The sequence below is a fragment of the Lepisosteus oculatus genome, chromosome 5 (assembly GCF_040954835.1).
Source record: "Lepisosteus oculatus isolate fLepOcu1 chromosome 5, fLepOcu1.hap2, whole genome shotgun sequence".
Lineage (NCBI taxonomy): Eukaryota > Metazoa > Chordata > Actinopteri > Semionotiformes > Lepisosteidae > Lepisosteus > Lepisosteus oculatus.
The window spans coordinates 1,017,280-1,034,537 of record NC_090700.1 but is presented as its reverse complement, the minus strand read 5'-3'; the positions used below and the strand labels follow the sequence as shown (position 1 = coordinate 1,034,537).

Genomic DNA, 17,258 nt, shown 5'->3' with positions numbered 1-17,258 from the left:
GGAAAGAAATCATGCTGTGATACAGTATATCCATAAAGAAACCAGCCTGTTAAACCTTTGGGTGTTTGGATCCAGATGTAGTCATGAATTCATACCAACATCCCAATGGGTTCTGAGTATTAAATCAATTCAGATCATGCAGCAACCTGAATATATTAATGGTTGTCTGAGCCTCAACTACAATACAAGAGGATGCATCAAAATAATGAAAAACCTGCAAATGCAATGCAGCTGGAGTAAGTTGGATCTCACTGAAAAACTGATTGCACAAATGCTGATACCTTTTTACTGGTCCCTTAAGAAACACACCTATGACATATTGCTATCTTAGTAGTGCCTGTGCAATATTGACGACATGCATCTGTTAGAACCACATGCGAAGCGCCCTGCCCTCAATTCAGTGCTTTGAATGAGATTTGGGTGGGGATGTGCAGAGACAGATGGGCAGAATGCACATGAAATAGTAATCTCTCCAGCAGACAGGTTACCTTGAATGACATCATGGTACAGCTTTTACAGTCTAGTTGGTGGCCATCGACTTTCAGCTGGTTAGCACATGCAAAACTAGGTAAAGGACAGGGTTTCCCTGCTGGCTTCCTCACAAGAAAGGGGAGCTGCTTTCTGTGTGTCCATTCATGTTGCATATTTGTAGTTAATCATTACAGCAGGAAGATGGACTTTGACCTCTTTAGTACAGCAGTGAACCTGAAGGCATTAGCCCGCTCTCCTACATGGCACGCTGAAGCTTTTTGTTTTTCTACTTAGACATCCTTGATTTGCATCTGCGTCGGCAGCGTTTTTCACCAGCAGATCTTTCCTGTGAGCTGTCATAAAGCTCCTACATAAAAGGTAGGTTTGCTAACCAGAGAGCACCATCCTGTTGAAAATGCGTCTACTTGTTTTTTTTACGTCTCAGATAAAGAAGAGAAAGCTGTTTTTTCTGAGAGCACACACCCTGGCTTGGAGTTTCCTTTTGACTCGATTGCTGGCAGTGCTGGAGAAGAGCGTTTCTCAGTTTGCAGCAGTTCGTTTGGTATAGCTTTGCTGTTTGATAATGATCAAACATGATCAACTAATAGACATACATTTTGAAGAGGTACAAAGATTAAAGCGAATAAAAAGCAAAGCACATCTTTCTACCTTGATACTAATAAAGGCTAGCTTTGGTTTTGCAGTTGTCACCTTCTGTCACCTGATCTTTTCTCTGATACAAGCCATCTGTTTAGAGAAGGCCGTTCCTCTTTCATGTTTCCAGCTCAGTCAATATTTTTTTTAGAAGTAAAGCTGGACAATTTAAAATGGAGGACTGCGGCAATAATCAACGCACTTTCTGTAACCTATTTGCACAGTGCGTCAGTGGAATATAATCATGACCTGAGACTCAGATGTGCTCAGTATGTGAGCTTTTTCTTTGCTTTTTTCTCAGAGGTCATTTTAAAGGAAGTTGTCTTTGTGCATCTCGCAACTGAAAGGTAAAAATTATTTTTCATAATGGGGGAAAGTAGATTAGGACCTCCTGGCATTTCTGAGCACGTATCTGCATTAATTTCACAATTAACAGACCTGTCAGCGTCTCTGTGGACTCTGCAGATTCACTGAAATGGGTGTTAATAATGCATCTTATCTCAATCCATATGTTAGAACCTGCAGTCTGCATTTGCTTTCAGAGTGCAGAAATCCATTTGCAGCGCACAGATAAAAAGTGCTGTGGAGATCCTTATTTGGTTAAGCAAGATTTCACGGGGATACAATAAAATATTACCATTGTTAACATTTAATAGTTTTCGCACTGCAGCAGGAGTGTTATTCATTAAGAATCATCACAAATTTAATGTTCATGTCACGGATTTCCATGGACTCTAAAAGTGTGAATTATTTATAATCCTCATCAATCCAAGTGTGTTAAAAAGAGCAAAACTGGAATGTCAATTTAGTTATGATAATATTTCAGGCAGAGCATATTGGATATTGGATATTTGCAGGCATCCTGATCTTGAAGCAGCGTGCTTACATTCCCAGCACTGCAGGACAATAGCAGGGAGTGACAGGTTCTGTGAGGTCTGGAGCTGTTCTCTCCCCCACTTCTTGCCTGTTTCTCCTTTCAGCTCCGGACTCTGGCATGAGCAGTGCTGGGACACCATGCGCAGCCTTGTCTTCCTGGCTGTTTTACTGCCCTCAGCCGTAGGTGAGCTTTAAACCTGCAGGGATGACTCCTCCAGCATACCCGTCTCCTTCACAGGGATTAACTCTTTCCTCCTTCACTCAGACAGTTATTTCCAGTGTCCCCTTGTCATTAAATATTGTTATTCATTTTGGATGATTTAAAGACACATTCTTCTGGCCTTTTGCATTTGTTGATTTTGCCTATTTTTTAACAAAAAAACACACAAGGCTGCTCAGACCAAACCGTGGACATGAAACCAAGTCAATCCAAATAACTGAAAGGTGGAATCATATCAGGAAAACATACAAACAGAGAGCATTTAAGAGGGGACGAGCAACATGTCTACTGAGATGTCAAGGCTGTCCTGAAAAGCCCATAATGCACAGCGCACTGTCACTCTTGCAGCCGAAGGTGAGCAATGGGGTTGTTAGAACTGTGCTGTAACGGCTTACATTTCTGAGATTCTCAGCTTGTTTGCTCAGAAGCACAATTTCATCATTTTTGCCTATAAAGGAAAGACCGCTATAGATTCTGTGACCACATTGCTGTGAATATCAGAATGAAATACCAATGTTGGGCCAGAATCTGAAGTAACTCCGGTGTATTCGAGTTTTATAGAAGTGCACAGGTTTTATGTTGACTGGCGACTGGTTAAGTGGGTGTGTCTCCTACACGTAGTCGATCCTCCCCCAGCCTCTACATACCTCTGGTGCTCTGAGAGCTCAATGACATCAGGACTGGGCTGGACTGGCTTCTTTCTGCTGCCACTTAATAAGAGAAGTGTAGAAGCAGAACTGCGCATCGATAAGAAAACTTCCGTGTGGCTTTGTTAGATGAATGCAGGATTGTGGCTGCACAAGAGTCTGAGCCCTGGGGATTGATTTAAACGCTGTGCAAATGCCACAGGAAAACCATTTGTATTCTGTCCCATACAATAGCAATTACAAAACTTAATTAAAGAAGAGCCATTTAAATTAATATGTGGGAAAAGTTTGACACTTGGGGAGGAGGGTTGATGGCCACACTCTGCACTTGTTTATCTCCCTTCCATTATTAATGCTCCTTCGCTTTGGTCGATTTCCTCTTAATCAGAACCTGTCTGCTCTGGAAGTAAACACAGTCTCTAGACTGGCCGAGACCTCGCCCTCAGGGCGGGACTCCCTCCGGCGCCACGCCTAGCGGCTGCAGCTGCTGTTTAGCGACCAGAAAGGTTCCCGTCGAAGGCAGAGCCTGTGCCTTAGAGATCTTCAGCCTCTGAGCTCAGCAGACAGCACCTGCAACTCCAAGCTGGACGTTTTGCCTTATAAACACATTCTGGTCATGTCTGGGGACAAACTAATGATGCTGCTGATGGCGTACCGCTGCGTCTATTCCCACTATTAGTTTTTTATTGCTCTCATTTCTGATCTGATTCTGAGGATTGTTATGTTTAATGTCTGCTGTACAATTGCCATGAATTAATAAGTCGAGACTGATTGACATTTACTAATATTTCTCTCCATATCCCTGGGTGACCTACCAGCCACTTATGGTTTTTTCTTCAGTGGATCCTGCCTAATACACAGCAGCGTGCTTCCTGTGGGACAGAGTCAAGACAGTGCCCTGTCCGCCCCTACAGCAAGCAGAAACACCACAAGGCAGAGCGCCCTGCCGTCTCGGGGCCTCAGACACACCCATCCTGCACTCTCGATCAGGAGATATTTTTAAAAAGCCCATATCAGCCCAAGGCAGAATCTAGGGACGTACTGGGCTAGAAATGTGACTGCTTCAACACCTTGGCGCCTCTGGGCTTGACGAGGTCAGAACCTGCATCGTACTCTCAGCCGGGGCTCTCAAGTGTGTGTTCAGCAGCACTGAAGTAGCAGGGACGATAATGCAACAGAGTTAAGAAGCCCCGCAGACATTTGTCATGCAAAGACCAGTGATGGTCACTTCCTTGTGTGCACAGGTGCTGCCGAGTTCCTTCAAGGTCCTCAGAACGCCACAGCGCTGCTCAGCAGCACCGCCAAGTTCAACTGCACTGTGTCGAAGGACTGGCTGGCCTTGATCTGGGAGCTCAAGGATGTGCCTGTGCTGATGATCATGCCTCAGGTGGGGGCCGTGGGAGTCTTTGACCATTACGACGTGCAGAACTACACCACTCTGGACACCTTCACCTCCGAGCTCATCATCCACAACGTCTCGCGCCAGGACAGCGGCCCCCTCACCTGCGGGCTGCTGAACGCAGGGAACAAGGACGCCACTCTGTCTGTCGAAGGTAGGTTGTTTGGATCTCATTGCCAATGCGATAGCAAGGAAATGCAATGGATTTATTTTATACTCAGTACCTCAGTACTTTAGGAAAAATGGCATGTAGGTTTTGAATAAGATTGTGGATCTAATTGTCACGTTGCAAAAGACAGGTGAGGGAAAAAGAAGTCCGTGCAGACTGCATGTGGTGAGAGACACAGAGCTCTGGAACCGAAGAGTATGACCCTGGGGGCTCCGTGGTGGCGGCTATGTTGCGTGTGCTGACCAGGACTGCCGCAATTTTGTCTGCCGTGGAAACGGTTCTGACCCGTGGGGCGAGACCGCCATGGAAATGGTTCTGAGGCCTCAGGTCCCTTCATTAGCATAGCCTGAGCTGTGGGGGTCAGGTGGAGATTGATGGTGCTATAAGAAATACTGTCTCTCAGCCAGGACTGCCAGGGGAGCACTGTAACTCTTCCCAAGATTTACTGTACTTCACTGCAGTTGTCTGCACAGTCAACCCCCCTCAGTGGGAGAAATACCTCATCACGGGGTAGAGCTACAGAGTGTGGGCTGTGTGCCTTTCACTGATCTTTATTAGATATGAATTCCATGTATGCACTGATTTATTGCACTATTAACGCTGGTTTTACAAACTGTCTACCACGCCATACCAAAAAAAATACTGTTTAGCAATAACGTACATTTTTTCAAGCAAATAAATCTGTCATGTCTGGAGCGAGCTTTCGCACCCAAAAGAACAAAACGCCCCTACCTGCACAGTAAACTAATAGAGCAGGAATGTTTATCAATGTGCCAAATTCTATTCCCAGACATGCAGATGAAGATGAAATTGTTAAGTAATGTGATTATTCATCATAAGTATGGGCAACAAACCAGACCTACAGTAATGGTTATGGAAATAATATCAAGCTCGTAATCATACTGATAAATTATGAATTTAGTTGAGTGATAATAATTCAAATATAATGCATTACTTTTTCCTATTCCAATTAGTCCATCTCTGGAGAGTCATTAATAGCCCAGGCTTCTCTCAAGCTAGGAATCTGAAGGTGAGCTGCCGAGTAGACGGGCACTGATGCCTTTTCAGTATGGACTGGTAACGTAAAGCTTCCTTCAGCCCTTGCTCTGCAGATGTGGCCAGGTCCTGCAGCCTCTGTGCCCTCAGTCACACGCCAAGGGATAACAGGAGAGCTGAGGGCCTGTTGTGCAGAATGAATGCAATGGTTTGCTGTGCTGTGTACATTCAGGTAAAGATGCAGGACTTATTCATGGGGTGAGTTTCTAGTGAAAGTCTGGGAGGAATGACTGTCTGGGAGATCATTTTCGAGAGCTTTACTTGGATCACTGAGATGCAAACTCAGATTTCCTGTATTATAAACTAATGTGCTCAGAGGTGAGATCTAAGCTAAAAGCAAGAAGGACACTCTGGGGAGAAGAAGAGATGTTGAGAAAACAAAGCAATGACCCTTTGCCTTTAATATATTACCTGGTGGGGCTCAGTATTGACGGTGCCGCACATTCCTGCTGTCTTGAATAGCCATTAACAATATTATATGGTAGATAAAATACTTAATCGAAGGACCAGAAGAACTTTCCATACAGACTGATTTTTTAATTAAATGTGCATCCTGGCATTGCAAGTGAACAGTCAGCAAGTGAGCTGGTGATTTGTGGAACATTCATTTCAATTTATTGGTGGATAGGATCCACAAATCTTTCGAAGAAGTAAGCCTGCTTTTTAACTTCATTCTCATTATCCTGTATGAATCTGTATGTAAGTTACTACATTTCATAGTGGGAGCTGCCAACGCAGGGGAACCCAGCTGTAAAGCAATCGAGCCCATGATGTAATGCAGAAATTAGCAGCAAACGGGCTTTTAACACTCCTCAAGTGTGAGAGAAAGAGAGGAAAGCAGAATTAATGAAGACAGAGGTCATCCTTCTTAGAGATTAAATGTTGTATTTAAACCCGCAAATTTCATGAGGCAATGGAAGTTGCAAGAGCTGGGTCATTTTGAAAAACAGCAAGCTTTAAAGTCTTTCACTGCTAATCAATTCATTTAGCAGTTGGTGAATACATAGAGGGAATCATACCTTTATTTACTCCTCAATATGTTATTTAAAAAATAAACCAGCCTGTTCTACCAAGATGGATGCTGCCTCACTTAGACTGTCATCCTTGTCATTTACTAATAATTTATTAGTATTATTAGTAGATTTATAAATAATCCCCACTGTATCAGAAAAGCTGTGTGGAATAGAGGAATTAATAGATACGCCAGAGTTTTGACAGCAGCGCAGTCATTAATGTGGATTCTTCTGAGAGACAATCTCCCTGCTGTCCAAATTGCTTTGTCAGGATTTATTTTTCATCCTCTGTCTATAGTGCTGCATGTCTGCATTTTTAATAGTCTCTGAAACATGCAAGTTGAATTTGATTAAAATGAGACTGCATCTGTGATGGGCTAACAGCATGCCAAGTTTAGAAAAATGAGTGGTAAGCAAAGACTACAAGGTGCATTAATTTCCAGTAAAGGTCACCAGAAGTGCTTCAGTCCTATAAGCATTTGTTGTTGTTTGGAGTTATTCTGATGTTTGAATTCACATTTGCTTGCCATGTTAAGTCATTTTATAAACTGTAGCATTACACACACCGCTCAATTTTCTTTCTATGTTATTCCGATTGACCTCTCTTATAGCTGCTCTGCATTTCCCAGGTCTCATTTGTCATCCAAGAAAAACCTCCAAGGAACCCTGAGCTGCAAGTGATCAAACTGCCTTTTAAAGGATTAGTAGCACAGCGAGAACATGACTGAGAAAGATCACTCATTAGTCATGTGCCTTATTTTGGGAACAGTTACATTGAACACTGGTAGCAAGGAGAGCGTCTGCTTGTGATCTGATGAGAGTGTGTTAGTCATGAGCAAAGAGTGCATACCTTCCCAGCTGGTGACTGTTACAATAACAAGTTTGCACACAGTACTGAAGGCCTGGTAGCTGGTAGTGCAGGTAAGAGATGAGATCACTTTACTGGCCATATACAATTTCTTGTATGAGGAATTTGTCTTTTTGCATACACCAACTTGCTCTCCATGAGACACACAGACAGGGAGAGAGAAACTTGGGGTCAGAGCACAGGGTCAGCCATTTGCACAGCACCCCTGGAACAGGTGGGGTTAAGGGTCTTGCTCAGGGACCCAGCAGAGTAAGATTCCTCTGCCGGCTGTGGGATTTGAACCCGCAACCTTCCAGCTACAGGCACAGATCCTGAGCCACAGAGCCACTGCACAGATACAGAGGAACAAAACATAGACCGCCACAACAGAAAAGGCCACAAAGCAGTGAGTGTGCATGAAGCTGTTCGGTGTTGCTTGTGTTTGTCTCCAGTGCCGGGTGGGCTGGAGATCTTGAACAACAGCCTGGAGGTGCAGTGGAACCAGTCCGCCACCGTCCTGTGTCGGGCCAGGGGCTGGTACCCCTCTCCTGGCATGGCCTGGATGCTGGACGGCTCGCCCGCTGACCCAGGCAGCTACAGCACTGAGAGCAGCATCGATGACACCGGGCTGTACGTCTCGACCAGCACCCTGCTCGTCACCCCCACCCACAACCTCACAGTGGAGTGCCAGGCCTCCATCCCCGCCCTGGCCGCCCCTCTCCGTGCCAACGCCTCCCTGGTTGTGACGGAAGGTGAGCAGTGGCTGGGCGGAGCTCTGGTGCGTCCCTTCATTCCCCTTCTACCGGACGAGCTCCAGCTGGGTGCACTTACAGTAAACATCACCGTGTAGACAAGCTTGTAGTGAGGAGTGCTCAGACGTCTATAATGCAGTGTTGTCATTACCAAAGGGCGGGATGGGGAGTTAACACAAACATTAACTCTCAACCTGAACTTTAATCCAGATTTACCCTTAAATGCACCCCTACAGCCAATCCTGCTCTCAACCCTCACCATGACCAAGTGTCTGTGCTCCCCCCGACCCAACGCTAAAGCTAAACCAGTCTCTAGCTGTGGCTCCTGTCTCTCTTCACAAGACTGGATAATGTGCTGCTCTTATCTGAAGCAGAGCAACAGTCTATGTAGCAGGTTTGAGCCCAGAAGCGGGGAAATCGGTGACGAGGGAAACAATCCACGATAAGTCTGGACAGGCAAAGCCCGTAACGAAGCACAGTCGCAAACACAGGGGTCATATGAAAATGAAACCAAACCAAAACAGGCCAAGCCGAATACCAGAGATGAGTGGATGGGGTGACGTCACAGCAATGCTAGGGCGTCCTGTGGAGTTCTGTCGTGAGTGAGTGTGACACACTGACCCCAGCCAAAGTCTGACTCTCGCCCTCCCCCAGTTCTCGTTCCAGCCCCCGGCCAGCCCAGGATCGACAGGACTGTGCTGATAGCAGTCACCGTGTCCGTCTCGGCTGCCATTCTGCTGGTGCTGCTCATCATTCTGATTGTGTTCTGTTGCAAAAGGAAAAGAAGACCCAGTGAGTAGTTTCTTGGTTTCTTTGTACAGTGTTTTCCCTGGCCAGGGAATCTTCCCCTCAATCCAGAAAACCGATAATGATAGTAATTCATGGTCCTGTTGGATATTTCAAATGTTTTTTATGCAGGGGACAATTTAAACTCATTTGCAATACTTACACCAACAACTTCAAAAAGTAAAGAGATATTTTGTTAGAAATGTATTCAATACCCGTCTTCTGTGGAAAACTGAAGAACTCACTATGTCAGTGTCTCATGGATTGCCAGTTAATTCAATTAACCAAATTGGTTAAGGATGTTATTTTAAAAAAGTAATGGTAACTGAACGGAAGTTCAACATTGCTGAGTCCCTTTAATGCTCTGCAGCCCTCAATCAGCAGCTCTTGGCATTTTAAATCATATTGTAAATCAAATCTTAATACACTCTCGCTGTGGTCCGTGCGGCGAAAATTAAAACAGGCCCGTCAGCACCCAGCGCTCTTGGAGAAGAAAAGTTAGTGTCGGCTCCCCACCACCAGGTGGCGCTACATCCCAAATAATCAACCCAGGAGGGCAGGCTTACCACCCTAAAGATGTGGGTTTATTACAGAATTGCTTCTGTGTATCTCTTGAGGAATTACTCAATGACTCATTTTTTTCCTTTATGGGAAGTGTAAAAAATATTAATGTTTGGATTTCACTGGGGATGTAACACCATTTGAAAGTGCTTCCCAGAAGCTGAGTGGCGCAGAAGAGCCCGAACAGCTGCAGTTTTGTGGCTCTTTTGTGGGACAGCTGTATAATGTCCTGGTCCTGCAGTAAAATTGTGTCTTCTGGGTTTTGTTCCAGCTGAGCTTGTAATTTGTTTCATTATTGAACTCATAATTTAGCCAGTTAATCAAGGCTTAGTTTCACTGATAGTCTCTTTTGAAGGTATTATTTCCAGGATGGAATGACCAGATCTTTGTTTCAACAAGGTTTAAGATTATTGTTCCTTCATGCTTTCCTAAATAGTACCTAATTGATTATTATGTCATGATGTATGGAAAGAGGTGGGAGGAATGCTTGTCAAACGCTCCCATAGTCTGCATTTTTAGTGATGTTGTGATCTAATAATTTCACCTGAAACTCTGAAAACTGGCCCCTGGCACAGGGATCACATCGTTTTCTGTGACTTTTTAAGACCTGAAGTGATTTTTTTATAAAAAAGTTCAATTAAAGATTCATTAAAATCAAATAAGAATGTGCAGAGTTTGCATGAAAGCTGGAAGAGAGCAGGCGCCTGGACTGGGAATCAGGTTTTTACGCAGGCAAGAAGCTGAGGTGTGATCCGGAGGTACTGGTCCTTCTCAGAACCAGTACCTTGTGTTGCCTCTGTGAGCCTGATTTTAAGTCGAGCTCCTGAAGGAAACAACTGCAGTGGCAGAGATCCTCATCACATGACACTCGAGCACTCGTCACAGCTCAGCTCAGAGCAGAGCTGCAGCTCAGGCCCACACTGTGAGCTGTGAAGGCCTTAGCAGATTTGAGGATCTCCACAATCTTAACTTGCAGAAGTACTAAACTAGGATTTTAAATTCCACTTTAGGCAATTCTTACTAGTGTTCCCTTTCCACTCAACTCAACTGAGCCCTTTGCTTGTTAGCATCTGACATATGTTTTGAAAAAAAATGTTTTTAATACTTACACTCTGAGTTCCACAGGAATGGTGTGGTCAAGAAAAGACCTGTATTGAGAAGATTTACATAATTGCTCTAAAGAAAACAACATTTTTTGCATTATTGCAATATATATAATTGATATAATTGCATTGATGAAAACAAAACAGTTTCAGCATTGCTAAGTAAAATTCATTTCAAATGCTACAGCTCTGAAGAAAAGGACGTAGGACGTGTGCGACAGTATTGGCAGATCTACAGCACACGTTATTGATAGCTGTTGCCAGGACCTATCTACCATGCAACTAAAGTTATAGTGTAATGGATCTGGGTGAGGTGTTTTATTAGGATCCTTTAAACCTACATCAGTATAAAAAATACACAAAAACATATATAAAAAACAGGAATCTCAAGCAAGGCTGGAAAGTTGTGTCTACTTACTACTGCTGAGATCTAAGCCTCCCGTGAGCCAAAGAACCTGCAGTTTTTTTGGCCAGGTAGCAGGTTTGTTAAGATGTTTCCTTGAGTCTTAAAAAGCCATCCCAAATGGATAGGTGTCCTCAGCAGTGAAGCTTCCTGTATGTCTGTGATAACAGACGTGCTTGTGAGTCATGTATTAAACTGGTTTAATATCTGTGACAGATTGAGGACTAGAGAAAATCAAGGACATGCCTTTGTGCCGAGTTCCAATTTTAGACAGGTATACACACCTAAACACAAGTTCAAAATGACTTCAACAAAATGTAGCCCAAAACTGTTCTACGGTTTATGCATACATTTTTTGGACTGTCTTGTTTAGCTCAATTAGTTTATGGCAAATATCACATCACACTTCTTAGATAATCAGAATTCCTAGATATAGCACCCCAAACCATTTTCACTTGAATTTCACACAGTGCAGTTCCAGCTTGACATGCTCCCTCAACAGCACAGCTTGCTTCGGAAATGCAGTAGATGACTCACGTCAAGCCTGTCTGTAACCTACTGACAGAACACTGCACTTGCGTTATTTTTAGAACACGGCACAACCACACAATTGGACGTTGTAGGCTGGTAGCCCAGGGAGACATCTCGAATCGTGTTCTGCTCCTCCAAGGATCTTTCTTTTGTGCTCCTCTCAACACGACCCGGCCCTTCAGTCCCCTCCTGCCGTGCCGTTCTGTGAGCACTCTTACCTCCTCGTGAACCCGGGGGGAGGAGAAGCGTGCCCCTGCGGTGCGATTCATTCATGGTTAGAGCCGTCTCTTCTACTGGGACTGAGGACCGCCTGCGGACTGCAGTTGTGCATATCTAAAGCAACATCTGCTGAAATAGATTTTGATACGGAGACAATAGATATAGCCAAAGGGCCAGGGGCAAGCCTGTGAGAAATGTGGTGTCGTTTTCATCCAGATCAGGCTGTTTCTCTTGAGGTTATTAAACCTTTTATATCGTATTAATTCATGCTCACACACACACACGCTCGGAAAAAGAAACTTTATGAATCCCGAGACAAATCATGCAATTATCCTCTATATTAAAGCCATATTTCATTCTCTTTCAGAACCCAGCTATGAGAGCTATGAGGAGGAAACAAGGCAAGTGAATTTCCTGGCTGACTGACATGGTCTGCAGCTTCAGAAGCACTGAAAGACTCTACTTCTTTTCACTGTCAGGTCTCCACACTAGCCACATCCAAAACCCTATGAGTATGTTAGGTATTAAAATTACAATAAATCAATCAGGGCCTGATGCAAGTTGTAAATGATAACAAATATTCACTCCCTACAGTCAGGGAATACCCTTTCTATAATGTCCCATTCTGTGAAATTACAAAATGATGCATGAAAGTGTTTTTAATAAGATAATATTTTATTCAAATCTTGAATGTTCAAACTAAAGACTTTGAAGGGGTAAGATAAGTTACAGTAAATGTAAGCAAATACTAAAGATAAAGATTAAAGATGTTGATTGCTTAAGTATTCAGACCCATGAACTCAATATTTAGGCACCTTTGGGTTAGGGTTAGGGTTTATAATTACAGCCACCAGTTTTACCAACTCTCCCAACTTTGCACACTGTCTTGGTGCAATGTTTGTCCAATCGTCTTGGCAGATTTGCCTGAGTTTTCTCATGTCTTGGGAATTGTTTATGGGCAGTGTTCCCCAAAACGTCCCACAGATTCTTACAATGCACAGGATTGTTAATCTGAAACCGCTCCAATGTAGCTTTGTCCTTATGTGTCTGCTTATCCTGCTTGAAATGTGAATTGTCACTCCAATCACCTCCAGTACCTTGCGCTGTCCTTGTTGTCTTCAGTCCTAACAGTCTGAAAAAGAGACACTGAGGACTTTGCCTAGTCCCTTTTGATTAAGGATTGCTCTCATATGTACCGAGAAACAAATGAAGGGGCCTCGAGACTTGCATTGGTTGTGTTTTGGCCTTCTGTGTGGCTACTTGTGTGTGTTTTCCCCTAGGAAAATCTGAGCCCAGTGTAGAACTCACCCTCCTCCATGTACCGGCTCTCTGCCATGCCATGGGCTGGGACCCCGGCGACAAGCTGCTGGGCTGGAGGAAGCACTCAAGCATAGCGAACAAGCCCTTCTATCTGGAACCAAGCACTTCGAAAAAACGATCGCAGTTTCATCGAGGGTGCCATGTCTGCTAGCATCCTTGAAACAATGCAGATTCATTTGAACGATGTTTTGATATTTTTATATATGTACTTCTTTAGGGCTTCATTGTGCATGATGCAAATAATATTTTGAACAGGAAGTTTTAGGGTCCATAACTTCACAACAATATAGTGAATAAAGGTTCAAAACAGAAGAACTGGAAGCATTCTGAGGGGCAGAACATCACCCACACTGTGTAGGTTCAAATGTGATGTGATACTTGGCGTTAGTAAAGAACAATATCTCAATAATCACAACATCACTGTACCTCACCTTGGCTCTCTTCACTGTCTTGACCCTGAACCTTTGGCATTGCTAAAGTTCTAGTTCTTGCTATCCAGCTGGTCTGACCCAGGCTGCCCCTGTTTTCACAGAAAAGACTCACAGCAGAGAGCACAGAATGGACAAGCCCCACAGACACTGCCAATCCAGGGAAAGAACAACCTGGGATTCTCCAAGGACACTCCAGCAGGTGAGACTGGGGTCTGTGCTGGAGGGATGTGAGAGCCCAGTGAGACTATGTGCAATGAATGTTACCTCTACACAGATGGGGTCACCAGCTGGCTTCAGAGGATTGTGCTGCCTCCATTTTTCCAACTCAGATTATTTTCCTCCAGCTTTGAGAATAAGTTTTTGCAGGAAGCTGTTTTGTTTTGGCTGATTTTAGCTAGCATGGCAATTTGTCCAAGTGTGGACTACAGCAGCGAGCTGTCAAGAAGAAATAATTTGGTGCAATAAGAAATACGAAAGGGGAAAGAGAAGCAGACTTTTTGATAAAATGCACATTCATCATCATCAGATAAAATACGCATGCATCCATCATCATCATCATCATCAGATAAAACATACATTCGTCATCATCATCATTATCCCATACAACGTACGTTCGTCATCGGTTTAAGTGTGAGCACTGAAGAGATTTTGAAGTCTTATCTAAAATGTAAATTTTTATTTCACAGGTCATTACTATAATATTTACGCTCTAAGCAACAGTAACAGGAACCAGAAAAACTCCATGGAGGGATTGGAGGTAACAGAAGCCCGGGGTTCTTGGTGCTTCAATTATTCAGAGAGCTCTCTGTGACACCAGTGATGGGCTCACTGACGAGGACAGCAGACTGGACACTGCTGTGCCCGGGCAGGTCAACAGGCATGCAGCAGGCAGTGTTTAATCTGTCTAGCTATCCCTTGAGATTGTTTCACTTAGACATCTGGACACTACTAATATTTTTGTTGATGTAACCATCCAATTGGGAGTCACCAGTTTTTTTCAAAGACTCCTCTTCACTGCAGTGTCTCCTGTACCATTCCCAAGGAGAATGAGTACGTGCAAGATGCAGACCTGTCCGGGCCACACTGGAATCTCCTGGAAAGGGCCTGACAGGAGAGTCTGTGCAGACTGGAGCCGCAGCGGGTCTCTCACTGGCCGTACTGCCAGCCTCACTGTGCCCAGCAGGTGGCAGGATAGCGGTTTCCCTGATAGGAGAGACCCCCAGCCCACCCTGAGGGGCCTACTTTTGCTGATTGAGACACGTGGGAGATCCCACTTCTCAGTTCAAGTTTTATTGCTTGTCACTGCACCCAAAAATGCCCCACAAACTTACCAGTGAAAGAACTGCTATGGTGAAAAACTGATCTGTATTGTGTGTATGATAACACATAAATTCCTTGTGACAAATTCTGTCTGGTGTGCACTTGTGTACTTCACCACAATTCTCACACGTTCCCGTGTCTCCGTGTTTTGTTTACTCTGTTTTCCCACAACTACCTCTGGTTCACTACAATCTTCACTTTTCTTTTCATGTGTGCGTGCCAGGTTTTTAACAGGACTCTACTGTTGTACAGTAAGTGCTCAGAGGAAACATTTTCATTGTATTTCTCACTTTTTTCTTTTTCAGATACCTGATGTAATTCAAGGGAATTTCAATTCAAATTTTTCGCAAACCAACTATACAGGCTCGGTCTATCCAGCTGGTGCCAAGAAAGTGAGGCACGTCACCTCTGTTTGACTCAAGGACAGTGTGCACAGGAGCTGGACACAGAGACCTGGACCTGTGCAAGGTCACAGGTCAGGCTGGGGTGCCGTAATGGAATTGATCAAAACCGTCTCTCCCTTCCCTCCTCCATTGTGAGCTTCCACAGTTCTCTTCTTTTGGCACAGAAAGGGCTACTGTCACACTCGTCTCACCCTCCTCTGGCTGCGTGCTCCGAGCAGGTTTTGTACTGTGTGGTCTTAGCAAATTCAAATGGTCCTCCTTTATTCTGTTGCAGTTTGCATACCTTGGCATGCCAGCTGCTCCTCCAGTGTGCAGTGCGCAGAGAGTGGACACACAGGAATAGTCCAGGTGCACATCCAGGGAGCGAGACTGGGGCCAGAGGTACTGTTTAGAAATAAATATTGCTGCTGTTGATTGCAGGGTTACTAGGCTGTAGGCAGGTGACGTAGAGATCTCACAAGTAGCAGTGCACTGTTCTTCAGCAAGAAATGACCAGAAATATTTTTATAAACCTGGGTACATTTTTTAAATGTCATGCTAAGGGCTACTTTAGTACCACTGGGCTCCTTTATGGGAGCAGGGGGGCTGTTCATCTTTTTAAATTAAATGCCTATTTTCTGCAAAGATTGTTTCCCCAGCTCTGTGGGCAGCTCATAAAATCAGGGCCTTGACACCTCATTAAAATCAAGGGCTTCCCTTGCCAGACAAAAGCGTGCATATGGCTCTACTGCGGTGATTAAGTGACTCTACTCCAGAGCTGGCTCGTGTGATCATGGCAGGGAGGGACCGGGAGCTGTGACTTGTTCAGGTTGTGTGTTGTGTTTAAACAATCTGAGAAGAGCCCACTAAGCACCTCTCCACCGCATGCCCTTCTACACTACTGACCACACGAAGAGCAGCGAGCTAATCAGTTTGTAGTCTGTAGAAAGGATCTGCAATTTGCCTTTACTTTCCTCATCATCTGTCAAATTATTGCTAAGTGCCATTATTTAATTACTGCTACATTTATTCCTTGGAATGGCCATACCCCAGTGATCAAACCAGAAAAATGCAGGCCATTACTGGCTGCTAATGAGACCTCAGATTATGTTGCAACATTTCATTATGTGTTTCTAAACCCATTGTACTGTGTGCACATTGCAGTTTCTGCCCTCCAGCAGCTGTTCCTCACTGTTCCATGTCACACACCAGCTGATTGTGATCTTTATTACGAAAACGAGAGCTACAGTCAAGCCACAACTTGCATTCCTGGTGTATGCTGGCTAGAAACCTTCTGTTTGTGCAAAGCTGAACATTAAATCCTCCTGTGTTTTGCATCTTAAGATAATAATACAAATAAAATGCCAAGACATTTCAGGTCTTTTAAAATGTTCTAACCTAGTATATTCTTCATTTTGGTCCACTTAACCAAGTTGAAATGGTTACTCATGGTATCAAGTATGATTGGAGTATCATTTTTTACCCATTCTTTATCAGTTAGTTGTTTGCATGTGGAACCAGTCCTTCCCTTTAAACGCAGGCGAGGATGATCAAGAGGAGTGAGTGGATCACTCCAGCTGTGACTCATTATCTCACCCGCAGTGTAGCAGGGAAACCCAGTGTTCAAACCCTCCCCCGGTCTGGTGCTGGTGATCGCAGTTGCTGGCTCACATGGTTTGCAAGATTCCAAAGACTTCTAGGACTGGTTACGGGCTCAGCTGAAAGAACTCCTTAGTGCTTCCACCACCACATGCAAGGCTGTGTATAAGCTCAGGCTTGTATTATAACTGCTGTGTATACATTTCATGCCTATCACCCTGCAGCTCACAGCTGGCAGCCCCTGGAGCTCAGCAGGTGTGAGCCTGGCCAGTACCTGGATTGGAGACTCCTGGGAAAGCTAAGGTTGCTGCTGGAAGAGGTGGGGCCAGTAGGGGGCACTCACCCTGTGGTCTGTGTGGGTCCTACTGCCCCTATATAGTGATGGGGACACTATACTGTAAAAAGGTGCCATCCTTCAGATGAGATGTAAAACTGAGGTCCTGACTCTCTGTGTTCGTTAATAATCCCAGGGTGTTTCCCGAAAAGAGTAGGGCTGTA

The 17,258-nt window shown here is 44.4% G+C and overlaps 1 protein-coding gene across 3 annotated transcripts; it reads left to right on the top strand.

Annotated features, from left to right (window-relative positions):
* Positions 1-689: 689 nt before the first annotated feature.
* On the top strand, positions 690-16,554 carry igsf5b (immunoglobulin superfamily, member 5b). Of its 3 annotated transcripts, XM_015341398.2 has the most exons (10): positions 691-849; positions 1,429-1,472; positions 2,106-2,185; positions 4,113-4,421; positions 7,805-8,104; positions 8,759-8,896; positions 12,075-12,108; positions 13,560-13,657; positions 14,145-14,215; positions 15,084-16,554. In XM_015341398.2, the coding sequence occupies exons 3-10, from the start codon at positions 2,140-2,142 to the stop codon at positions 15,192-15,194; spliced, it is 1,107 nt and encodes a 368-aa protein (XP_015196884.2). In that variant the 5' UTR covers positions 691-849; positions 1,429-1,472; positions 2,106-2,139; the 3' UTR covers positions 15,195-16,554. The 3 variants fall into 3 exon arrangements, with proteins under 3 accessions (XP_015196886.2, XP_015196884.2, XP_015196885.2); XM_015341400.2 differs by lacking the exon at positions 14,145-14,215 and having other exon boundaries at positions 690-849; positions 1,427-1,472; positions 15,084-15,158; XM_015341399.2 differs by lacking the exon at positions 1,429-1,472.
* The last annotated feature ends 704 nt before the right edge of the window (positions 16,555-17,258 follow it).